At 46.8% G+C, this 25,514-nt stretch overlaps 1 protein-coding gene across 1 annotated transcript in view; it reads right to left on the reverse strand.

Annotated features, from left to right (window-relative positions):
- Positions 1-967: 967 nt before the first annotated feature.
- The window catches only part of LOC311141887 (nuclear receptor corepressor 2-like), a 183,323-nt gene continuing 158,776 nt past the window's right edge, over positions 968-25,514 (reverse strand). The window contains exons 26-48 of the mRNA XM_084177385.1: positions 23,357-23,493; positions 23,101-23,251; positions 22,871-22,978; positions 22,604-22,707; positions 21,274-21,424; positions 15,542-15,661; positions 15,350-15,427; positions 14,973-15,217; positions 14,490-14,844; positions 13,087-13,326; positions 12,661-12,912; positions 12,394-12,546; positions 11,964-12,266; positions 11,563-11,746; positions 10,872-11,380; positions 8,249-8,382; positions 7,466-7,650; positions 6,344-6,472; positions 6,003-6,142; positions 5,837-5,890; positions 2,116-2,328; positions 1,620-1,796; positions 968-1,429 (exon numbers count right to left, since the gene is read on the reverse strand). Coding sequence (XP_084033511.1) covers positions 1,242-1,429; positions 1,620-1,796; positions 2,116-2,328; positions 5,837-5,890; positions 6,003-6,142; positions 6,344-6,472; positions 7,466-7,650; positions 8,249-8,382; positions 10,872-11,380; positions 11,563-11,746; positions 11,964-12,266; positions 12,394-12,546; positions 12,661-12,912; positions 13,087-13,326; positions 14,490-14,844; positions 14,973-15,217; positions 15,350-15,427; positions 15,542-15,661; positions 21,274-21,424; positions 22,604-22,707; positions 22,871-22,978; positions 23,101-23,251; positions 23,357-23,493 — 4,310 coding nt within the window. The 3' untranslated portion in view covers positions 968-1,241. The remainder of the gene's footprint in view (positions 1,430-1,619; positions 1,797-2,115; positions 2,329-5,836; positions 5,891-6,002; positions 6,143-6,343; positions 6,473-7,465; positions 7,651-8,248; positions 8,383-10,871; positions 11,381-11,562; positions 11,747-11,963; positions 12,267-12,393; positions 12,547-12,660; positions 12,913-13,086; positions 13,327-14,489; positions 14,845-14,972; positions 15,218-15,349; positions 15,428-15,541; positions 15,662-21,273; positions 21,425-22,603; positions 22,708-22,870; positions 22,979-23,100; positions 23,252-23,356; positions 23,494-25,514) is intronic.

Below are 25,514 nucleotides of genomic sequence, written 5' to 3' on the forward strand. Positions count from 1 at the left end.
TAACATCCAAAAACAGTCTCAACAAACACATAGACATGATTCATATACAAACAGTCTCAACAAACACATAGACATGATTCATATACAAACAGTGAGAAAGTGTCACTTGTCTCTTAGTGCCATCCATCACACCCACAGTCAGCTCTCTCTATTGGATGCCTGGAGACCATACCGTCCTCCAATAACATTTCAAATGTATGATGACATCATCAGCAATGGACAGCATGTTTACCCTGTAAACCAATGATATAACCCTCCCACATACCCCCCAAGATAGATCATTGCAAATAAGAGACAATAACTGACACCATCAAAATTCACCATCAAAAGTACTAACGGTCTCAGCTCACTTTCAAACACAAGACTGGACTGACTTGATTTAAAAAGGAGAAAACTAAATAACCAACACATTTTTTCCTCCTGTCCATCATCTGATAGTGGTAGAAATGCACCGGCCGTCTGCACACAGTGTCCACTGTAATGTACTGTACTATGGATGCCATGCCTGGCTACCTGCCTGTCCCACTGCCCTCTGCACAGTGACATGGGCCAGTGAAGGAGTCCACTTCCCTAGCAGACCTCTCCATGCAGAGCTCTGTGTGGTTAAACTCCCTGTCCATGGGGTCACTGGCAGAGAGAATGAGAGATAGAGATGGTCAGTGGAGGCAGCAGGCTTCTCCAAGTTGAAGCTCCAGGTTGAAGCCCTGCTCACAGAGCCCAGACAGAGTAGAGCAGGGAGACATCCATCCTTGACCAGGGCCAGTGAATCCATCAACAGGTCAGATTAAAACACATGAGCATTAGACTATGTGACCGTATCAAGTCCCTTCCACAATCCGTAGAAGACAATAGAAACGTACACAAAAAAGCGAGTGAGTTGATGTGTCCGTATTGATAAGGCCAGCAATAAAGTAAAAAAACAAGTAATTTGTCCTTTAGAGTAGTCCTGGAGTGAGTGCATACACAGAACACACACACACACACACACACACACACACACACACACACACACACACACACACACACACACACACACACACACACTCACTGAGCAGCAGTGTTTCAGCACACCACCATCAGCGCTTGAGATGCTCAGTCAGCCGTGTGAGATGGGAGGCTAAGAGGTCATATCGCACTCCTTTCCTGGGTGGAGAGCGTAGCGTGGAGTGTCTGTGTGCCTGCAGCAGAAGTAGAGGTGGGTGATAGTTGGCGGGTGCTGTTCTGTTCCATGGCAGGGTCTCTCACTCGCTGTCAGACAGGGTATCGTACTGAGAACACAACAGGGGCTTAGGTTCCTCCTCCCAGGCCCGTCCCTGCCCCTGTCCGGGTCCCTGGGCCCCTAGCTGGCCAGAGGAGGGGGAGGGCGCTGCCACTGGCATGCCACTGGGGAAACGCATGGTCAGGGGGTTACACGGGAAGGGAGTGGAGTCTGCAGGAGGAAGAACAGCAACAATAAATCATTGAGTGCTGACCATTATGCCATGGGTAGCAGACTGCAATACACAGGGTTTAAAGGGTGATGGGTTTCCTGTATTTGATACAGTTGAATATGAGCAGTGAGGGATGAGATGGTGTACACGTGAGAGGTGCAGTAAGGGGAGGGAGAGAGGCAGCAGTACCTGTGGAGGAGGGCCGGTCCTCCCAGACACGGTTGATGAGGGGCGTGCGGCGGTTGGTATCCCCCTCAGAGTGGACAGAGGACACAGAGGATGGTCTCTCCCCCCCTGACAGGCCCGGCCCGGGAGATTTGGCCTTCCGTCCGTTAGAGCGCCCGCTACCCTTTGGCTTTCCCCCACCTGCAGATAGAGGAAGGGAACAAAACACAGCCCTGTGGTTTATTGACCAGTTCTATCCACATTTATCTACATACCATATTCCATGCATCTGAAGTTACAACTGTGAGAAACTAGTCTAACAAATACTAATTAAGTAGCCTAAATACAATATAAAAAATTCACTTAATTTATTTAATTTGTTACACATACATTACGGTTTCATAATTGGAAATACTGCCCGCTGTGAACACCAGTACATACAATACACAGAGACAATACCCCTACCCTGTAACTGAGTGGAGGCTTATGACAGAGGGAGATTTGTGGGGTAATATCACACCTAGTAGCGAGTAAGAGTCCTCCGTCCGTCCGTCAGCGAGAGGAATAGCGGCAGGCACACTGGCAGCCATGGGGTTAATAGCATTGGAGGAGGGCGAGCGCTCCTCGACCTGGTCATCATACTTGCCCATCAGGGCCTTTCTGATAATGGCTTCCAGGCCTATGGTGTTACCGGACGCCTCAGTAGCCGGGTGGCTGCGGATACTTACAGGTCCTGGGAGGCAAGAGGGGACAGGGGGAGGTTAGAGAGGGTGAGAGGGGACAGGGGGAGGTTAGAGAGGGCAAGAGGGGACAGGGGGAGGTTAGAGAGGGCAAGAGGGGACAGGGGGAGGTTAGAGAGGGCAAGAGGGGACAGGGGGAGGTTAGAGAGGGTGAGAGGGGACAGGGGGAGGTTAGAGAGGGTGAGAGGGGACAGGGGGAGGTTAGAGAGGGCAAGAGGGGACAGGGGGAGGTTAGAGAGGGCAAGAGGGGACAGGGGGAGGTTAGAGAGGGTGAGAGGGGACAGGGGGAGGTTAGAGAGGGTGAGAGGGGACAGGGGGAGGTTAGAGAGGGTGAGAGGGGACAGGGGGAGGTTAGAGAGGGTGAGAGGGGACAGGGGGAGGTTAGAGAGGGTGAGAGGGGACAGGGGGAGGTTAGAGAGGGTGAGAGGGGACAGGGGGAGGTTAGAGAGGGTGAGAGGGACAGAACCAAGGCATTGAGTAGCGGGAGAGAGAGCGAAAGAGAGTGAAATACAAATAAATTGAGCAAGAAAGAGTAAAATATAATTGAAATGGACAAGCGCCAATATGAGTATGAGGAGTAAGGGAAAGAAAAGGAAGGGGAGATAGAAAGAGAGAGTGCAGTGGAACAGCAGAGGGCAAGAATAAACCAGTCAGCACATCCTCAGAGAGAAAGAGAGAGAGACATGTTGGTCTGTCAGTGGGCATTATGTGGGTTAGGAGTCTCCAGAGGATAGCCAGAGGAGAGAGGGGGTGATGTACTCTAGATAACACCCAGGATGTAGCTACGGCTCTCTCCAGTCTCCTGTGAGTAGCCCAGCTGATGCACATGCCCTAAAGCCGCAGCCCAAAGCCTAGCTGTCTACTAGGGGTTAATCAGGGGCACATGGCCGTATCTATACAAACCGGAGGAGAGCCTCTACTGTACCATGCTGATCTATACCACTACACCAGAGTTTGGGAGTCACCAGAGTTTGGGAGTAACTATTACATGTAACGGATTACAAAAAAAACTAATTAATCAGTTACAAGCCAAAATATTGTAATCAGATTACAGATACTTTTGAAAAACTAGGATTCTTTCTAAATTCAGAAAGGATATTTGCCTGAAAATTCTGACACCTTTCTGTTTTCTCAATGACATTCAATTCAGAATTGAAAAAAGGTGCAACTTTAAGTTTGTTCCGCCTGAGACCACTATGATGACACACCAATGCGGATGGATCGCAGGAAAAGAGCAGGAACAGGCTTTTGTAGGCTACAGTCCAAACTATATCTTCTAAAACTATTTGGCTAATCTATACTTCCATAATTCCAAGTCCTATTCTTGAAGATCAAAGGGCTAAATTAATTGGAATGACTGGAAATCTGACAGACTTTGGGTTTTAATGTAAAGATATAACCTAATCGTATTATTATCTGTAGTAGAAAGCAATGGGTTAGAAGCTATGGGTTAGAAGAAGCCAACATAACCAACCCATAAAGTAAAATGCAACATCCATTTACAGTGCCTTCGGAAAGTATTCAAACGGCTTGACCTTTTCCACCTTTTGTTACGTTACAGCCTTATTGTAAAATGGATTTAAAAAATTCTCAGCAACCTACACACAATACCCCATAACGACAAAGCGAAAAACAGGTTTTTAGAATTTTGTACAAATGTCTTACAAATAAAAAACAGAAATACCTTAGACATAAGTATTCAGACCCTTTGCTGTGAGACTCAAAATTGAGCTTAGATGCATCCTGTTTCCATTGATCATCCTTGAGATGTTTCTACAACTTGATTGGAGTCCACCTGTGGTAAATTCAATTGATTGGACATGATTTGGAAAGGCACACACCTGTCTATATAAGGTCCCACAGTTGACAGTGCACGTCAGAGCAAAAACCAATCCATGAGGTCGAAGGAATTGTCCGTAGAGCTCCGAGACAGGATCGTGTCGAGGCACAGATCTGGGGAAGGGTAACAAAAAATGTCTGCAGAATTGAAGGTCCCCAAGAACACAGTGGCCTCCATCATTCTTAAATGGAAGAAGTTTGGAACCTCCAAGACTCTTCCTATAGCTGGCCGCCCGGTCAAACTGAGCAATCGGGGGAGAAGGGCCTTGGTCAGGGAGGTGACCAAGAACCCGATGGTCACTCTGACAGAGCTCTAGAGTTCCTCTGTGGAGATGGGAGAACCTTCCAGAAGGACAACCATCTCTGCAACACTCCACCAATAAGGCCTTTATGGTAGAGTGGCCAGACAGAAGCCATTCCTCAGTAAAAGGCACATGACAGCCCACTAGAGTTTGCCAAAAGGCACCTAAAGACTCTCAGACCATGACAAACAAGATTCTCCGGTCTGATGAAACCAAGATTGAACTATTTGGCCTGAATGCCAAGCGTCACGTCTGGAGGAAACCTGGCACCATCCCTACGGTGAAGCATGGTGGTGGCAGCATCATGCTGTGGGGATGTTATTCAGCGGCAGGGACAGTGAGACTGGTCAGGATCGAGGGAAAGATGAACGGAGTGAAGTACAGAGAGATCCTTGATGAAAACCTGCTCCAGAGCACTCACGACCTCAGACTGGGGCGAACGTTCACCTTCCAACAGGACAACGACCCTAAGCACACAGCCAATAAAACGCAGGAGTGGCTTCGGGACAAGTCTCTGAATGTCCTTGAGTGGCCCAGCCAGAGCTTGAACCTGATCGAACAGCTCTGGAGACCTGAAAATAGCTGTGCAGCAACGCTCCCCATCCAACCTGACAGAGCTTGAGAGGACCTGCACAGAAGAATGGGAGAAACTCCCCAAATACAGGTGTGCCAAGCTTTTAGCGTCATACCCAAGAAGACTCAATGCTGTAATCGCTGCCAAAGGTGCTTCAACAAAGTACTGAGTAAAGGGTCTGAATATTTATGTAAATGTGATATTTCAGTTTTTTATTTTATATAAATTAGCTAAAATTATAAAAACCTGTTTTGCTTTGTCATTATGGGGTATTGTGTGTAGATTGATGAGGAAAAAAATCAATTTAATCAATTTTAGAATAAGGCTGTAACGTAACAAAATGTGGAAAAAGTCAAGGGGTCTGAATACTTTCCGAAGCCACTGTATGGCCAGCTATGTAAAATCTAACATTGATTTATCCTGCTATAGATGTCGTTCAATTGGTAATATTATTTTATCTTATTTTAATGTCTCTTAAGGGGAAAGTAATCTAAAAGTAACTGAAAGTAATCTGATTACGTTACTGAGTTTGGGTAATCCAAAAGTTACGTTACTGATTACAGTTTTGGATAGGTAACTAGTAACTGTAACGGCTTACATTTAGAAAGTAATCTACCCAACCCGGATAGTCACATAACAGCAAATCTAGCTAGCACAGTCTACGGTGCATAAATCACAGAAAAACTAGGACTACTCTAAGCACGTTATACAACAGCATTGTGGTTGAAAGTAACACTAATCCACCTCTCACCACTAATATCCCATGGTAATTAATCTCTATTTTACCTGCAGTGGTAGAGGCAGGCATGTTGAAGATCTCTGTTCCTGGCTGGCCAGCATCTGGAAATAAAAACATAATATTTTTAAAGCATATTCTTTTTGTCAATGAATATAGTATCTACAGTACTACAGTATCAATGCTGTATGCGGTCACTGTGGTGGTGGGACTCACTGAAATCAGCATCACTGCCGACCACGGTCATCTTCTTGATCATCTCCTGTTTCTTGGACTTGACAATGGCTGAGGTGCTCTCAGTGAGCTTGCTAAAGAAGGCTGGGGGCTGGGTGTTGGGAGGGGAGCGAGAGCCCATGCTGTGGGGAGACGTCCACGTCTGGTTAGCATCAGGAGAACTACTGTACTATACATAACAGAACATACAGCCCTCCATTTTTACCAAGAGTTGTCCAGAGAATTTGTTAACAATAAGGAGTACGTAACTGACATTGTGGGTTAGAGTGATTAAATGATTACTAGCTGTGTGAGAAAGGGAAGGAGGTAGGGTGAGGCCTTACCCCTGCTCTCCCTGCTCGTTGGGGTAGCAGGCCCCTTGTGTCTCTGGTTCAGACATGGCTCCTGCAGGGGACACTGGCTCAATGCCGTCTGCAGACATACTGACAGGTGACGCCTTGGGCTGAGGAGACCTAGGATACACACACACAAATAAGCCACTGTGGTCTGGCTGAGTATAGTAGTTAATATTCAACTTCTACATTTCCACATGCTGATAGATATATTGTACATAACATGCTGACACCACTGCTCGCGTTATGTGTGCGAGCGTTGCAAAATAAATGTACACATACATGTTATTCAATCATTGCAACGAGTGTCTGCGTAGCCAGGTGCTAAAATAGAACTTGGTTCTATTTGTGACGCTTGACGTGCTGCAAGTCCCGCCTCTCCCATCTCCTCATTGGTTTTTAGGAGCATATAACCACGTGGGTGATTGAAAGATGAACTGAGGTCCACACTCCAGTCCAGTGGTGGTAATGCACCTTAAAGTTGGTTGCCAACCGCCATATAAAGTCCAAAGAAGAAGAAGTCTGAAGGAGGAGAGATTACTAGAAACTAACTCGGTTTACCCTTTTATCTGTGGATTAATTGTAGGAGTAGAGGACCTTGTGCATTTCAGGTAAAATAACAACCCAATGTTTATATCCCAGGACAAAGCTAGCTAGCTAAATTGCCATGAATGTTTAATGCTTTTAAACCTGTCCCCAAATTAATATAGTTGGTTCAGAGTTCGCGTTCATATTTCAACCTGCGTGTCCTGATCACGTCTGGTGTGGATGGACAAAATCAACATGCGCGCGATGCAGACGCACATCTAGTCTGCATGTAAGTGGACATATTGTACATGAAGTAACCTAACGTAGCAGGGGTAAAAGAAAAACCTGACTGGGACACCCCTCAATTTGCTCCTGGTGAGAAAAAGGTGGGAGGTTCTCTTCTGCACTGTTCAACCAATCCAGTAAATGTGAAGGAGGAGTTAAAATGGAGTGCCGCCTTGTTAACGTCCAGAGGCGGAAGTCGCACCACAGGCTCTCTTCCATTTCCCGTGAAAACCGGATGCATCCGATTGTGTCGACCCCGTTGAGGGTGTACATGAAGTAACACACAGTCCTGGGCCATACCTGTCTCGGGTACGTTCCCCTCCTGCCTCCTCTGGAGTGTAGCGAGGTCCCTGGCTAGGCTCCTGGGAGGCAGGCAGGGCATGGGGAGCGCTGGGGGGCCGGGTCAGGTCCAGGACTGGGTTGCTGTGGTAGGACTGCTGCTGGGCCTGTTGGCTCTGCCGGGTATAGTCCTTGGTGATCACCTCCTGTTACCCACAAACAACAATCACAGACACAGGTCAGACACAGGTCAGACACAGGTCAGGCAGCAAGGAGGAAACCTACCTACTTCTACATTTTACATTTTAGTCATTTAGCAGACGCTCTTATCCAGAGCGACATACAGTTAGTGAATGCATACATGTATTATTATTATTATTTTTTGTGTTTTCTTTTCATACTGGCCCCCCGTGGGCTGCGACAGAGCCTGGACTCAAACCAGGATCTCTAGTGGCACAGCTAGCACTGCGATGCAGTGCCTTAGACCACTGCGCCACTCGGGAGTAGTGACTTCTATACTCCCACATCCCCAACCCGTTCAGCAAGAGCTTTCCCTTCCACTATTCAGCCCACAAGAAAAGCTCCCCATTTCATTTCTACAGAAGACTTTGATCTAAGAAGAACTGTATTTGAAATCATCCTTATCATGGTAAATGCAACACTGATATAATACAGCAAAATGTAATCATTCTTTAAGATCAAAAAAAAGATGTAAAAAAAAAAAAAAAAAAAGATCAATATGAACATGTCATTAACTAGAAGTGAATCTGTGTCTTGTGGAGGAAGTTGTGTGTGGGGGCTTACACTGATGTGCTGGGCAAGGGTGACCACCCTCTGGCTGCCTTTGATCAGGGGGGATTGCTGGCCCGGGGACAGCCTCTCCTCGGAGGGAGGCCGGTACAGACCGTGCTGCTCCATGGGCATCATCTTCTGTTGAGCTGAGGGTCCAGGACACAGCCCAACACCCACACACACACAAGCACCCACACAGATTACACACACAGGGGTGGAGCCATACAGAGCGCGCACACACACACACATACACACACACACACACACAGATTGCACACACAAATTAAGCAGCACCACCAGGGACACAGACACACACAGAGGGGACAAAGAAGGAGAAAATTCAGTTGCTTGGGCAAGTTTGAATAGAGGCAGCTTACAGGCAGAGAACTTGTTATAAAATAAACCAAAACAAATGCATAATTAAAAAATGTATTGTTTTCAAAACAAGTCCATTATGTGCACAGCAGACATTGTGCTCGGTAAACATTGCTGTGCATAATAGTGCAACGGCAGTTTCCCTGCTGCAGAAATCGTCTGTCTCTACTAAGTGTTGTCAGCCAGTGTTGGATGTGACAAGCTACATTTGATTGGATGTGACAAGCTACTTTTGATCACTACTGACTTATTTACATATTGCATTCTCCTCAAAGGAGAGATGCACAAATCTCAAACCCAAGAAGCTTAGCGGTGACATAAAATGGTCCTTAAATTGATGAGCTTTGAAGAAATGTCGACAAATTTAAGAACTACCGAACACTGCTGCTGCTTTTCACTTCTATATTTATGATATAGGCCTAGATTTCGGGAGATCAAACGGGTTTCCTGCCAGTATAGTGTAGTATAGTACCAGTTAAAATGGACCAGAATGTTCTCAGTCAGCCCTAGTGTGTCATTAAGGGTAATTGGGGAACTCTTTTGAGGTCATTCTCCCAGGGGGCTTTCAGGAGTGCCCTAAGCCAATTTGACTAATCTCTTGCTTTCATTACAGAAACTGTTTCGCAATGCGCATACAGTCTGGGTGTGTTGTGTTGTGCTCTGGAAATGTTCTGCACCAGAGCATTAATCTTTGGAGCAGCTGATGTAAGTCAGTCCACCCCTGGAGGGCAGCATAGTTCCCTGGAGTCCCACTGTGTTGAAGACACTCCTCTGTTCTGTTGCTAGAGCTTAGGAACAACATGACACTCTCTCAGAAAATAGTGTCTCCGGTCCATTTGAAATGCAGCTTTAAAGTGCACTACTGTCTTCTCTCTGTAGCATTGTGAATGTACTGTCTAGCTTTTTCCTAATCGACCGTACTGAACATGCAACAGTATATATACATTTATCACAGTATGTTATACCACAACACTTATCTGAGCTCGGCATGCACACGTGCCCTATATGCATGTCATAAATATTGATGTGGCACATAGCTTTACAAGTGGAAAAACAAGAAAACAAGATCAACATTTTTTGTGATGGGAAAAGGTTTTGTTGAGAGGTATGCGTTGAGCGGTTTGCATGTGGAAAAATCAGCATAAATTACAGTGAGGCGTAATAAGGACATGCAGAGATTTTGTGGCCAGAAGCTGCAGCACCCCCCTCCACCCTGGATCTTTTTATGGGTCTCACCACCACCCCTCACGCCCTCTCCCTGCCCCCCACCTCGACCCCCCTCCAGTGGAAGAGCAACGCTGTCTGGAGCCCCAGGGAGGTTGTCTGTCTGTCTGGTGGGGCTTTAGGCTCATGATGCACCCTTACAGGCTCGCCTGGATGTTTCCTACTACATGACTCACACTGGTTTATATTGAGAGACCGACTGTCACACACCATCTAAGTTTTCTCTTTTGTCATTTAGGTAACCTAGCTAGCAATATTCTGCCTTATTTCTGGCACATTTTAGGTTTTGTGAGGTGAGAGTCTGTAAGGAAGGTGTCATTACTAACTATTAATCAAATACTAACAGAATTACTACAATCCTCATAAGCATACTAACATTACATCTCATAGATTAGTTTCTAATATGGAACTCTCGAACACTACAGATGAACTAAGTCTGCAATATGGGGAGGGGGGGGGGGGGGGGGGGGGTGCCACATGGTAGGCCGTCACATCCTAAAATGAAAATAAGAAGCAGCAAAGAATATTACGCTTACATTTTATATGAATGATACCTTAAAGGGCACCTAGGATCTTTCTCTTCAAGGAAATACCAATTGTGTTCTGTATTTTTACCATAATAATGGTCAATACATAATAATTTAATAAAATGAGCTGGATAATTTGATTTATCCAGCTCGTAAGCTGCTTTCATCTCCTTAATATTCTGTCCATATCTAGTAAGTCAGCTCCAGTTTCTGCTTTTTCTTCTGAATGTCAAAACGGGTTAAATAATAATATTAGATGGTCACGTATGGATATTTTTTTCTTTTCCAGAGGTCACCTTTGGTGGTCTTCAAGTAAAATTGACATAGTTCTAAGTTACATGTAAAAAAAGCAAAAATATTATAGCGTTGGGAAAACCCCCGAAAACATAACATGTAGAAATGAATTGGACTGATTTGATAATGCCAACCACCACAGCGTGCAATATGCCACAGAAGAACGGGGGGAGGGTCTGGTTGATGAGGGGACCCTGGGATCCAGAGCGTCTTACCATCACTGGCGCTGTTGGCCACGAGCGAGCCCGTCTCTGGCATCCCCGTTTCACAAGAAATTTGACGCATGATAATTGCGTTTATGAAGTTGGCCGCAGTCATGGTGGTCTTACCGAGTGATCGGAGCTCTTGTTCCTGAACGGACATCGGTTTGTTTTGAGTCTTTTCCCTACTAGGCGTGCCACTTTCTCCGCGGCCAACAGGGTTATCCGACTGGGGGGGCAGCAGGTGAGGTGGGGGCCGGCCTGAGTGGTGAGAGGCTGCAGAGCCCTGGGGGTAGGGCACGGGGTAACCCCCTTGGTTAGGGCTGGCCAGCTTGGGGTCAGATTTGCTGGAGGATATAGAGGGCCCATGTTGGTCTTGGGTGTGTTTAGGAAGGCCTCCCCTGCTCTTGCCACCATCCCGGCCCATTTCCTTGGGGTCTATGATTGGTGGGTAGCCCTCAGGAGGCATCCCGGTCCTCTGGAGGTGGCCGTAGCCTGGGTAGCGACTGGAGCCTGGCATGGACCTGGGAGAAGTAAACCAATCACTTAAACAGTCAGTGAACATGCCAACCACAGATGACCCCCGCTACAGTCTGCACATCATATTTAGAAGAAACACAGAAGGAGCACATGATATTCAGTGAACCAAGGTACATACTGTAGGAAACACTTAGCCATTTATCCGACATGTTACCGTGCAGCTTACCTTAGCACAGAGGGGTTGTTGTGGTCACTGACAGGCAGACTCTTGCCCCCAGTGTTGTGCAGGACGCTGGGCCTCTGCTGGACACTGTCCTGGGTACGAGGGGACATCGGGGAGTGCTGGTGGCTGTAGCCGGAGGAGGGCCTGACACTGCCACTGCTGCTACCACCGGAGCTGTGCTCTGTGCCTGAGGGAGGGAACAGAGAGAAAACAGTACACACATTACACACTGCACAGAGTAACATCTTTCATATCATAGAACATCAGCATACACATCACATACAGACCATGTGCTGTAAATGCGCTACTATAATGGTAATAACATATAATATAACATAACACAGCGTAATAATGGAATAGCAGAGAAACAGACCGGCAGCGAGTGTGTCTAGATCTTTACACACCTGGTCTCCAGATGGGTGCATGTTCCACGTTGCCATGAGAGATCCCCTTCTCTCTGTCCCGGTCCCGCTCTCTCTCCCGCTCTCTGTCTCGCTGTCTCTCACGATCCCGCTCTCTCTCCTGCTCCCTGTCTCTCTCGCGGTCTCTCTCTCTCTCGCGGTCTCTATCGCGGTCTCTCTCTCTCTCGCGGTCTCTCTCACGGTCTCTCTCGCGGTGTCTCTCGCGGTCTCTCTCCCGGTCTCTCTCCCGTTCGCGGTCAGCAGACGATGGTGTGCCGTGCTGCTTGCTCATGTGTTGGGGCCCAACTACACAGCAAAGGAGAGACACAAACAAAACACACACAGATGAGTCAGTCACACATCAACCCTTTTAAACACAGACAACTCCTCTGTTCCCAGGGCGCTGGCTGGTGTGTAGAGTATAGTCCAGTACCTGGTGAGATTGGGGAGGTGGTGTAGGGCCGGCTGGGGAAGGCTCCCTGACCCCCGGGGATGTAAGTGATGCGGTCCATGGGGGAGCTGGAAGATCCTGCAGAGGGAGGGACTAGGACAGGTAAGTGTGGCACCTGAGACAGATCAATGATCCCTGGGGAAGAGAAGGCAAGAAGAACACTAGTCAAAACTACAGTATACTACACTGGTCCAGCTAGGCTTCCTTTTTGTGTGCGTGTGTTTGCACTGTGACCAGAGTGAGGCTCACCGCGCGGGGCAGCAGAGTAGGGCATTTGGAGGGGCTGGTCCCGTGGCGAGAGCCCCCTCAGCAGGTCTGAGCGCTGGGCAGCCATAGCGGCGGCTGCAGGCCACTGGTGCATCTGCTGGGAGGTGATGTAGTCGTTGAGCAGCGTCTGGCGGTTCTCCAGGGCCGCCGTGTCGGGGAAGCCCCGGATCAGGTAGGGGTAGGGGTGGGGGTAGCCAGGGTTAGGGGCCAGGTGGCGAGGCAGGTAGTAGGCCGCTAAATGGGGAGGAAGACAAAGAGATGTCATCAAATCGTGCCATCATATAAAGTCCCATAATCCTTCCCCCGAACCACATCCTTTCAACAGACAGAAAGAGGAGTTATTTAAGGAGCTCCTCTGTAGTGTACTGTACAGTGGACACGAGAATGGACCAGTTGTGTACTATGTACCTGGGTCGATGGGGATGCCCTGACGCAGGGAAGCAGGATCAAAGGATAGGGGGATCTGTCCTCGGTACACGTCGGCCCCCAGACCCTGCAGCAGACGCTCGTACGATGCCAGGGACGCCTGTTGTTGGGCCTGTTGCTGGGCCTGCTGCTCGGCAACGCCTGGCAGGGGTGACTTGCCGGAGCTCATCTCCCGAGGGGTCGGTGTGGCCTTGCGCTCCTGAGGCTGGTTCTTATTGGAGCCTGGACCACACAGAGAGGAGAGATGGGAGAGAGCAGGATGCTTTAGAACACACACACACTGTGGGCTTCATATTAGGTATTTTCACACTAGGGGAGAGCAACTCAACCTAGGGCAAATAACAATCAATGCATCTCAATCAGACAGGCTAGGGGAGTGAACGTTTAAACGTTTTAACGTTGGGATCCTTAACGTTAAGAAAAATCCCTAACTGAAAATCGTTGTTTTTTTGTTTCCCACCCAACACATTTTTCACATTATAGCCTAACTAGACGATAGTTGTGTAATTTAAATAAAACCAGAGAGGAAGAGGTGAACTTTAGGCTATGCAAGACAAGACATTGCGAGATACAGATTACCAAGACATTCTTCCTGCCTGCCCCCTCCTCTCTCTCCCTCACGCTGGCTCGCCTGCTCGTGCTCTTCATTAATAATGTGAGTGTGTGTTCAGTCTTCAGTCTGTTGCATGTAAAATATCCTAGCCTATTCATTGATGATAGGCCCTGCTTTACTGAAGTTGCGAGACATTGCAGGCCAAGAAATGGTAAGATACAGCATTCCATTGCGTGATACAGCTTTTGATTGACGTTAGATAAGCCTAGTGCACGGTTCTGACTGTCTGCCTAGAGATCAACCTACTTATATTGTGCCCCTCCCCTCTCTCTCCGCCCCTCGCTAGCTCGCTATGAAAGATGCGAGGGTTTGTGTTCTCGGAAGTACGGCAACTAATCAGTCTCCTCCATTCCAAAAATACTCAATCTTAGGAGTGTATTCCTAGCGGAATCGAATCTTGACACTCAGAAATGGTAGTCGACAACAGGAGTCAAGGAATCAATTATTTTCCACCACTCCACCACTCCGTCATCATTGCTAACAGTTGTAAAAATGTCAGAGAAAGGCAAGCGACAGCAGCGAAGTCCTGTATGGCAATACCTTGAGAAGTTAAATGAGAAGGAAATGCAAACTGAGGTACAGTAATGGTAGTACAGTTGCAACACTTAACTATCTGAAAGGGACACAAAACCGTTGCTTGCAGCAGTGCAGCTGCATTGTGAATTCACAACAGAAAACTGATTTTAAAAATGACTGTTTAAACGATAAGAAAATGTTTCCATTTGTCACATCCCTATGACAGTGTACAGTCAGGTCTCAGTGTGTGACATACCTTCATGTTGCCGCTGGCCTGAGTCTCTGGATAGGGGGGATCCTCGGTGAGAAGGCCCAGGGTAGGGAGCCCTCATGCCACCCTTGTGTTCCTCGTAGCCCACAGGGCTGTGGTGAGCCTTGCCACCCTGCTCACCCCCCATTGCCAGGGGCGAGGAGCGAGCCACGGAGCTGGCCGTGCTGACCACAGTGCTGGGACGGCCCTTAGGACCCTCCTCGTAGCGACCCCGCTGCTCAGGGCCCCGCATCTCCAGATGGGAGGGCATGCCGTAGTGGGAGCGTGGGGAGCTGGCGATTATGGACCGAACGTCGTGCCCCTTCCTTGAGCCACCCTGCTCCTGCTTCATAGGTGTGCCCTGAAAAATGGACATAATGAGAAACACTGAATATTTCTACCAACAATAGTGACTTTTCTTGCTTTTTTATTTTCCTGAGGCACTGTGCACTGACACGCAGTGCATCTACAGTGTGGCATTCCACTCACCTGTGCTATGATGCCCTCTTTGCCAGCCTTGGGCATCATCATGCCTTCGGGCATCAGTCGGAGCTCCTCTCTGGGGATGAGGTGGATGGATCGGCCCCCCTCCTTCACGGTGGGCACAATGGCCTCTCGGCCCTTCATGGGGTCAGCCATCTGGCCAGTCCCTCGGGGCGGGGAGCCCTCTCTCTTCATCTGCTTGGCCTCCCGCCTCATGTAGCCATCCTGGATGTCCAGGTGACGGGGGATACCTGGGGGGAGGAGAGGAGGGGTGGAACACAAACACACAGGAGTTAAAATTGGAACTTCTCTTGAGCCATTGTACAACTAGGTGAGGTGAAAATTCCCAGATGGAATAAAAGAGAGTGGGTCTATTTGTTTACCCTGTGAAATGGAACCACGGATGTGGTGGGTTGGGTGTGGGTTGTCTCTCTCGTGAGATATGGCTCTGCCTATCAGACCTGAAGTAGAGGCGGAAGTGAAGAAAGAATAGCATTGGTTACCTCATTGTAGTCCTCTAGTCTACGTAAAGTACATGCTAGAGCTGTTAGAGGGTAGCTGACTCCTCAACTTACCCTCACAGTTAGCTGCAGACAGTGTCTCCCTCATGGGCAACCCCCTGACATCATAGGGGCGCTTCAGCCCCAAGATCTCCCCAGGCTGGCCCCGGCCGTCATCTTTCTGAGAGGGTGGGCCTGAGGAGAACACAGCACAAACAACTGTCAACAGAGGAATAGGGATAGTCCACCTAGAAATACCAAGCATCAGATGGCATTGAGGGGTGGTTTTTACTCTTCAGAAATTATTCATACCCCTCAACTTATTCCACATTTTGTTGTGTTACAGCCTGAATTCAAAATGGATTCAATATACTTTTTTCTCACCCATCTACACACAATACCCCATAATGACAAAGTGAAAATATATATTTTATTTTTTGCAAATGTATTGAAAATGAAATACAGAAATATCTCATTTACATAAGTATTCACACCACTGAGTCAATACTTTGTAGAAGCACCTTTGGTGGCGATTACAGCTTTGAGTCGTCTTGGATATGTCTGTATCAGCTTTGCACATCTAGATTTGGGGATTTTCTCCCATTCTTCCTTGCAGTTTTTCTCAAGCTCTGTTAAGTTAGATGGGGAGCGGCGGTGAAAAGCAATCTTCAAGTCTTTCCACAGATTTTCAATGAGATTCAAGTCTGGGCTTTAGCTGGGCCACTGAAGGGCTTTCACATTCTTGTTCTGAAACTATTCCAGCGTTGCTTTGAGTGTATACATGGGGTCATTGTCTTGTTGGAACTTAGATATTCTCCCCAGTCTAAGGTCGTTTGCACTCTGAAGCAGGTTCTCATCAAGGAGTTGCCTGTATTTGGCTCCATATAGGTGTGTTTCATTCTAAATCATGTACAAATAATTGAATTGGCCACAGGTGGACTCCAATCAAGTTGTAGTGACAGCTCAAGGATGATCAAAGGAAATTGGATGTGAATACAAAAGGGGTGTGAATACAGTGAACAGTGCATTCTGAAAGTATTCAGACCCCTTCACTTTTTCCACATTTTGTTACGTTAGTCTTATTCTAAAATGTATTAAATAAAAAATGTTCCTCATCAATCTACAGACAATACCCCATAAAGACAAAGCAAAAACAGGTTTTTAGAAATACCTTATTTACATAAGTATTCATAACCTTTGCTATGGGACTCGAAATTGAGCTCAGGTGCATCCTGTTTCCATTGATCATCCTTGAAATGTTTCTACAACTTGATTGGAGTTCACCTGTGGTAAATGCAATTGATTGGAGATGATTTGGAAAGGTACACACCTGTGTCCCACAGTTGACAGCGCATGTCAGAGAAAAAACCAAGCCATGAGGTCGAAGGAATTGTCCGTAGAGCTCCGATACATGATTATGTTGAGGCACAGATCTGGGAAGGGTACCAACAAACTTCTGCAGAATTGAAGGTCCCCAAGAACACAGTGGCCTCCATCATTCTTAAATGGAAGAAGTTTGGAACCACCAAGACTCTTCCTAGAGCTGGCCGCCTGGCCAAACTGAGCAATCGGGGGAGAAGGGCCTTGGTCAGGGAGGTGACCAAGAACCCGATGGTCACTCTGACATAGCTCCAGAGTTCCTCTGTGGAGATGGGAGTCCATCCAGAAAGACAACCATCTCTGCAGGATTCCACCAATCATGCCTTTATGGTAGAGTGGCCAGACGGAAGCCACTCCTCAGTAAAAGGCACATGACAGCTCGCTTGGAGTTTGCCAAAAGGCACCTAAAAGACTCTCAGACCATGAGAAACAAGATTCTCTGGTCTGATGAAACCAAGATTGAACTCCTTGGCCTGAATGTCACGTCTGGAGGAAACCAGGCACCACTCATCACCTGGCCAATACCATCCCTACGGTGAAGCATGGTGGTGGCAGCCTCATGCTGTGGGGATGTTTTTCAGCGGCAGGGACTGGGAGACTAGACAGGATTGAGGGAAAGATGAACGGAGCAAAGTGCAGAGAGATCCTTGATGAAAACCTGTTCCAGAGCATTCAGGACCTCAGAATGGGGTGAAGGTTCACCTTTCAACAGGACAACGACCCTAAGCACACAGCCAAGACAACACAGTGGCTTCGGGACAAGTCTCTGAATGTCCTTGAGTGGCCCAGCCAGAGCCCGGACTTGAACCCGATCGAACATCTCTGGAGAGACCTGAAAATAGCTGTGCAGCGACGCTCCCCATCCAACATGACAGAGCTTGAGAGGATCTGCAGAGAAGAATGGGAGAAACTCCCCAAATACAGGTGTGCCAAGCTTGTAGCGTCATACCCAAGAAGACTTGAGGCTGTAATCACTGCCAAAGGTGCTTCAACAAAGTACTGAGTAAAGGGTCTGAATACTTATGTAAATGTGATATTTCAGTTGTAGTTTTTTTTATAAATTTGCAAAAATTCTATAAAAAAAACTGTTTTTGCTTCGTCATTAAGGCGTATTGTGTGTAGATTGATGAGGGGGGGGGAAAACAATGTAATCCATTTTAGAATAAGGCTGTAACATAACAAAATGTGGAAAAAGTGAAGGGGTCTGAATACTTAATGCACTGTAAGTAAATTAGAAATGTCTATGTCATTTTCGATAAACTTTAATGGAAGCCTCTCCAACAAAATCCAGGTAGAATCAGGAATTCACCAGGGCAGCTGTCTAGGCCCCTTACTTTTTTCAATCTTTACTAACGACATGCCACTGGCTTTGAGTAAAGCCAGTGTGTCTATGTATGCGGATGACTCAACAATATACACGTCAGCTACCACAGCGACTGAAATAACTGCAACACTTAAAGAGCTGCAGTTAGTTTCAGAATGGGTGACAAGGAATAAGTTAGCCCTAAATATTTCATTTGGGACAAATCATTCACTAAACCCTAAACCTCAACTAAATATTGTAATGAATAATGTGGTAATTGAGCAAGTTGTGAAGACTAAACTACTTGGAGTAACCCTGGATTGTAATCTGTGGTCAAAACATATTGATACAACAGTAGCTAGGATGGGTAGAAGTCTGTCTATAATAAAGCGCTGCTCTGCATTCTTAACAGCACTATCAACAAGGCAGGCCCTAGTTTTGTCGCACCTGGACTACTGTTCAGTCGTGTGGTTAGGTGCCACAAAGAGGGACTTAGGAAAATTGCAATTAGCTCAGAACAGGGCAGCACGGCTGGCCCTTGGATGTACACAGAGAGCTTATATTAACAATATGCATGTCAATCTCTCCTGGCTCAAAGTGGAGGAGAGATTGACTTCATCACTACTTGTATTTGTGAGAGGTATTGACATGTTGAATGTACCGAGCTGTCTGTTTGAACTACTGGCATACAGCTCAGACACCCATGCATACCCCACAAGACATGCCACCAGAGGTCTCTTCATAGTCCAGAACAGACTATGGGAGGCGCACAGTACTACATAGAGCCATGACTACATGGAACTCTATTCCACATCAAGTAACTAATGCAAGCAGTAAACTTAGATTAAAAAACCCAGATAAAAATATACCTTATGGATGAGTGGGGACTGTGAAGCAACACAAACATAGGCACAGACACATGCATACAAACACACGATAACATACGACTATGCACACACGTACACATGGATTTTGTGTTGTAGATATGTCGTAGTAGGGCCTGAGGGCACACACTTAATATGTTGTGAAATCTGTTGTGAATGTATTGTAATGTTTTTAAAAATGTTTAACTGCCTTAATTTTGCTGGACCCCAGGAAGAGTAGCTGCTGCCTTGGCAGCAGCTAATGGGGATCCATAATAAATACAAATAAACTTGCAAAATGTCTAAAAACACATTTTCCCTTTGACATTATGGAGTATTGTGTGTAGATGAATGAGAAAAACAATACATTTAATACATTTTAAATTCAGGCTTTAACACAACAAAATGTGGAATAAGTCAAAGGGTACGAATACTTTCTGAAGGCACTGTATGTACAGTTGAAGTCGGAAGTTTACATACACTTAGGTTGGAGTCATTAAAACTCGTCTTTCAACCACTCCACAAATTTCTTGGCAAGTCGGTTAGGACATCTACTTTGTGCATGACACAAGTAATTTTTCAAACAATTGTTTACAGACAGATTATTTCACTTATAATTCACTGTATCACAATTCCAGTGGGTCAGAAGTTTACATACACTAAGTTGACGGTGCCTTTAAACAGCTTGGAAAATTCCAGAAAATGATGTCATGGCTTTAGAAGCTTCTGATAGGCTAATTGACATAATTTGAGTCAATTGGAGGTGTACCTGTCCCCTGTAGCTCAGTTGGTAGAGCATGGTGCTTGCAACGCCAGGGTTGTGGGTTCGTTTCCCACGGGGGGCCAGTATGAAAATGTATGCACTCACTAACTGTAAGTCGCTCTGGATAAGAGCGTCTGCTAAATTACTAAAATGTAAATGTAAATGTACCTGTGGATGTATTTCAAGGCCTACCTTCAAACTCAGTGCCTCTTTGCTTGACATCATGGGAAAATGAGAAGAAATCAGCCAAGACCTCAGAAAAAAATGTGTAGACCACAAGTCTGGTTCATCCTTGGGAGCAATTTCCAAACGCCTGAAGGTACCACGCTCATCTGTACATACAATAGTACGCAAGTATAAACACCATGGGACCGCTCAGGAAGGAGACGCGTTCTGTCTCCTAGAGATGAACGTACTTTGGTGCGAAAAGTACAAATCAATCCCAGAACAACAGCAAAGGACCTTGTGAAGATGCTGGAGGAAACAGGTACAAAAGTATCTATATCCACAGTAAAACGAGTCCTATATCGACATAACCTGAAAGGCTGCTCAGCGAGGAAGAAGCCACTGCTCCAAAACCACCCATAAAAAAGCCAGACTATGGTTTGCAACTGCACATGGGGACAAAGATCGTACTTTTTGGAGAAATGTCCTCTGGTCTGATGAAACAAAAATGGAACTGTTTGCCCATAATGACCATCGTTATGTTTGGAGGAAAAAGAGGGATGCTTGCAAGCCGAAGAACACCATCCCAACCGTGAAGCACGGGGGTGGCAGCATCATGCTGTGGGGGTGCTTTGCTGCAGGAGGGTCTGGTGCACTTCACAAAATAGATGGCATCATGAGGAAGGACAATTATGTGGATATATTGAAGCAACATCTCAAGACATCAGTCAGGAAGTTAAAGCTTGGTCGCAAATGGGTCTTCCAAATGGACAATGACCCCAAGCATACTTCCAAAGTTGTGGCAAAATGGCTTAAGGACAACAAAGTCAAGGTATTGGAGTGGCCATCACAAAGCCCTGACCTCAATCCTATAGAAAATGTGTGGGCAGAACTGAAAAAGTGTGTGCGAGCAAGGAGGCCTACAAACCTGACTCAGTTACACCAGCTCTGTCAGGAGGAATGGGCCAAAATTCACCCAACTTATTGTGGGAAGCTTGTGGAAGGGTACCCGAAACGTTTGACCCATGTTAAACAATTTAAAGGCAATGCTACCAAATCGTAATTGAGTGTATGTAAACTTCTGACCCACTGGGAATGTGATGAAATAAATAAAAGCTGAAATAAATCATTCTCTCTACTATCATTCTGACATTTCACATTCTTAAAATAAAGTGGTGATCCTAACTGACCTAAGACAGGGAATTTTTACTAGGATTAAATGTCAGGAATTGTGAAAAACTGAGTTTAATGTATTTGGCTAAGGTGTATGTAAACTTCCGACTTCAACTGTAAGTGAAGTAGCACAGCGTTTCTAGAAGGTTAGAGTACTGACGGTCATAGGTGAGGATGTGTCCGCTGATGCCCTCATAGACCACGTGTCCTTTGGACAGGGCCTCATCCTGCTCCCGCTCTGCCCTGCTGGGGCTGTCCTCTGTGATCAGACGGGTTATGGTCCCCTTGTACAGCACGTCTGCCGGGGTGCCCTGAAGAGGGAGGGGGACAGACATAGGAACAACACTCAATCATCTCACAAGATACAGCGGATATCAGTTTAACAGATTTCAATACAGCGGATATCAGTTTAACAGATTTCAATACAGCAGATATAAGTTTAACAGATTTCATTGCTCGTTGTTGTAAGATGTATATTTTTTCTGAATTGTATTTTCCATTGTGACAGTTCTGGTGAGTAAGTTCATACGGAGTGTACATAATGCACTGATGCCACATAGTCACATAAGAATACAATTTGTGTCTCAGACAATAAGCCCCACAGACACTCTGCAGTGCGAACACCAGGTAACAAAACGGCAGCAGCGGGTTTGGTCGGGGCTTTGAGTCATATCTCTGGCACACTTTGCTGTGAGTCATATGTCCGCAGTGGCCACAGTGTTTATGTAAGCCTGCTGGGAGGCTGAGAGAGAGCACACGGGGCTGTCGTTGGAGCCCGATAGGGAGTGGGGGGGGGGGGGGCTCACCTTACAGGATCGGGGGGCTCAGCTTACACGACTTTCCTATCTCCCTCATCTACCTTCAGCATTCAACTTCATTAAGGGAGATGCGAGCGACCTACGCACCTGATACAACAAAGCCTTTCGCTCTGCCTAGCAGTCAGCTAGACAAACAAAGAAGCAGCCGTGCAACATCCCCACCCACTCTGATTACATCTCTCTCACCTTTCCCTCAGTTATCTATCTGGGCATATATAACATCACCCCATTTCCAGGCCAGTTGGCCGAGGGAGATATTACAGCAGGCTGAAGACTGTGCATATCAGTGACGGGGCTTAGTGAGTGGAGAGAGTAAACAGATAAATAAAGTAGAGAACAGACGTGGTACAGTGTGTACCTGTTGCTAGGGCGACAGGAAGCAGTCAGAGCCACGGTTATGTCACAGCAGGCAGGATCAGCAGGGAGATCCTGCCTGCTTGTAGCCCCCAGCCTTCACCCTGCCCTGCATGAGCACTGCCTGAGCCTGACTAACTTTCCAGCCTGGGCTCATGACCTCTCAACACGCCTGTGTCGTTGTCCTCGTTTCATTTGAAGGCATACAATAAACAGTCCAATGACACTTTTAGGTCAAAGCTGATAAAGTCATGATAATAAATAAGGCACAGTAAGCAGAAGCACATTGTAGTGTTGTGGTCAGTGTGTTGCTCTTACCTGGGTGATGGAGCCTCCCCGGTAGGAGATGGGGGAGTCCTGGTGCACTCTGGTCCCTGGGATGCCCTTTGTTATGCTGCCCCCCTGCACTGCTGGCAAAGACCCTGCAAATTCAACACATCCAGGAGCAGAGTCAGGGCTTTATATTGGCATAGAGATCTGTTTATGCACCAATAACAGATAAGATAATCTGTATAAGCAGAGAGCAGTGCAAATTCTGGGTGCCCAACATCGAGGGGTGTGGAGTGTATCTAGTTGTGAACTCACCACGTCTAGCATTGGTGTCATGGGGCTGCCCCTGCGTGGATAGGTTCTCTGCCTGGGAGGACGGGCACCGCGGAGACAGCTGCTCCTGCTTCACCACTGGGTAGGGACCTGGTGTGTGTGCGAGTCAGAGAGGGACAGAGTGAGACAAGAGCAGAGAGAGTGTCAGTGGAGAAAGCCCAGGACACCCAAACTCTACAATTGAAGGTTAGGGTAAGAAGAGGGCAACTCACCAGCAAACCAAGGCTGGGAGTGCTGCACCCACTCCAGACACTTGGACTCACCCACTTTCCTCTGATCCATCCAGGACAAACCCATCTGTGCAGGGGGCATCTTCCCATGGTCCATCCCGTGAGCCGGGCTATGCAGCTGCACTGGGGTGCCCTGCGAACCACACAACAACAGTGAGCATGGTGCATGGCAACACTCAATTCACTTTCACAATAACTCAACATCTAATGGGTGCTATAGCTCTCTGGAGTCCTATACCTGTGTGATAGACCCCCCTGGCTTGTTGGAGGAGATGAGAGGGGGTGGCTCTGGCATGTGGAGGGGGAGCCCAGCTGCCAATCTGACACCATCGTGCTGCAGACCAGGGGGCCCAGAGTGGCCAGCCTGCTGGAAAGCTGAGCACACAGAAAGACAGATACTTAAAAAATAGACAGGGCAGGAGTGGGAAGCAGAGTAGGAGAGGGTTGGCTAAGAATAGCACAGAGCAAGGAGGCATAACAATGGGAGATGAAACTTGAACTACAGGGGATGAGGGCCTGATGGGGGAATAGAAGGGATGAGGGCCTGATGATGGGGGAATAGATGGGATGAGGGCCTGATGATGGGGGAATAGATGGGATGAGGGCCTGATGACGGGGGAATAGATGGTATGAGGGCATTATGACGGGGGAATAGACGGGATGAGGGCCTGATGGGGGAATAGAAGGGATGAGGGCCTGATGATGGGGGAATAGAAGGGATGAGGGCCTGATGATGGGGGAATAGAAGGGATGAGGGCCTGATGATGGGGGAATAGAAGGGATGAGGGCCTGATGATGGGGGAATAGAAGGGATGAGGGCCTGATGATGGGGGAATAGAAGGGATGAGGGCCTGATGATGGGGGAATAGAAGGGATGAGGGCCTGATGATGGGGGAATAGAAGGGATGAGGGCCTGATGATGGGGGAATAGAAGGGATGAGGGCCTGATGATGGGGGAATAGAAGGGATGAGGGTTTGACTACAGGGAATAATAGTAAGGTAGGGAAGGCCTGGGGGCTAGAGAAGGGTTGTAGTGGGACAATGGGACTAGGGCTGTGGCGGTCATGAAATTTGTCAGCCGGTGATTGCCAAAAAATAACTACCGGTCTCAAGGTAATTGACCGTTAATTAACAAACACATTTAGCATCTCCTGGCTTCCACACATAGCCTACTCATGCAGACCTTTGGAACATATATATTTTAAGAAGTCTAATAAATCCATGTAATATAGCCTACACCATCACAATAAATCCATGATTTATTTTAGACGGGTCTAAAGAAACATGATAGGAAGAAAATGTAGTCTCTTTCAGAAGAAGAATAGCATACTCTGAGTTGTCCTTATGTTAGGCCCTGATATGGCTATGCCATATGGCTGTGGGCTACACTAGTTCATTTAGCAGACAAGATTTGCTTAGAATTCTGTGGCATTTTCTGTGTTAAGCAGTTAACAAAGAAACAGGTCCTCCTATATGGTTGATTTAGAGATATGTATGCAACTTTAGTTGTGATACAAATGTCTGGCTATATGTTTTGATTTTTAATACATTATAAGGCTGCATGATGCGACTAATCATGATTTGAAAAAAGTCGTATGAAAGGCATGAGCTCTGTTTTGTTTCTTGTGCAGTCTCTTATTCACAATTCGACAAGCACTTGATAATATTCTCACCAGGCCTAGAATTTCTCGGCGGCATCCCCCTTGTGTGGCCGTAATGCCCCCTAACAAATCCATGCCTTTTGCAGCCAAAGTGGCCGTTGTGCCCCTTCTCCCGGCTGCCGTGCTCCGAAGCACCTCTCACTCACATGGCTCTCTCAGATATCTCAATTCTTATTAGCCAATTGCCGTCACGTGATCAGGTCCTTCTCACAGGCATCTCAGCTAAAAAGTAGGCTACAAGTGAAGACAGACACGTCGGGGACGCAACTGCACGCATCCTTCTTATCGAATTCCGCGGAGCATACTGAATATGTTTGAAGAACTGTCCATCCACATTTAGCTTACAGTGAGGGAATCCCCTGCTGATTTTGTACATTTGCCCACTGACAAAGAAATGATCAGTCTATAATTTTAATGGTAGGTTTATTTGAACAGTGAGAGACAGAATAACAACAACAAAATCCAGAAAAACGCATGTCAAAAATGTTATACATTGATTTGCATTTTAATAAGGGAAATAAGTATTTGACCCCATCTCAATCAGAAAGATTTCTGGCTCCCAGGTGTCTTTTATACAGGTAACGGTCTGAGATCAGGAGCACACTCTTAAAGGGAGTGCTCCTAATCTCAGCTTGTTACCTGTATAAAAGACACCTGTCCACAGAAGCAATCAATCAATCAGATTCCAAACTCTCCACCATGGCCATGACCAAAGAGCTCTCCAAGGATGTCAGG

Source organism: Coregonus lavaretus, assembly GCF_964263955.1.
Source record: "Coregonus lavaretus genome assembly, chromosome: 14".
NCBI lineage: Eukaryota > Metazoa > Chordata > Actinopteri > Salmoniformes > Salmonidae > Coregonus > Coregonus lavaretus.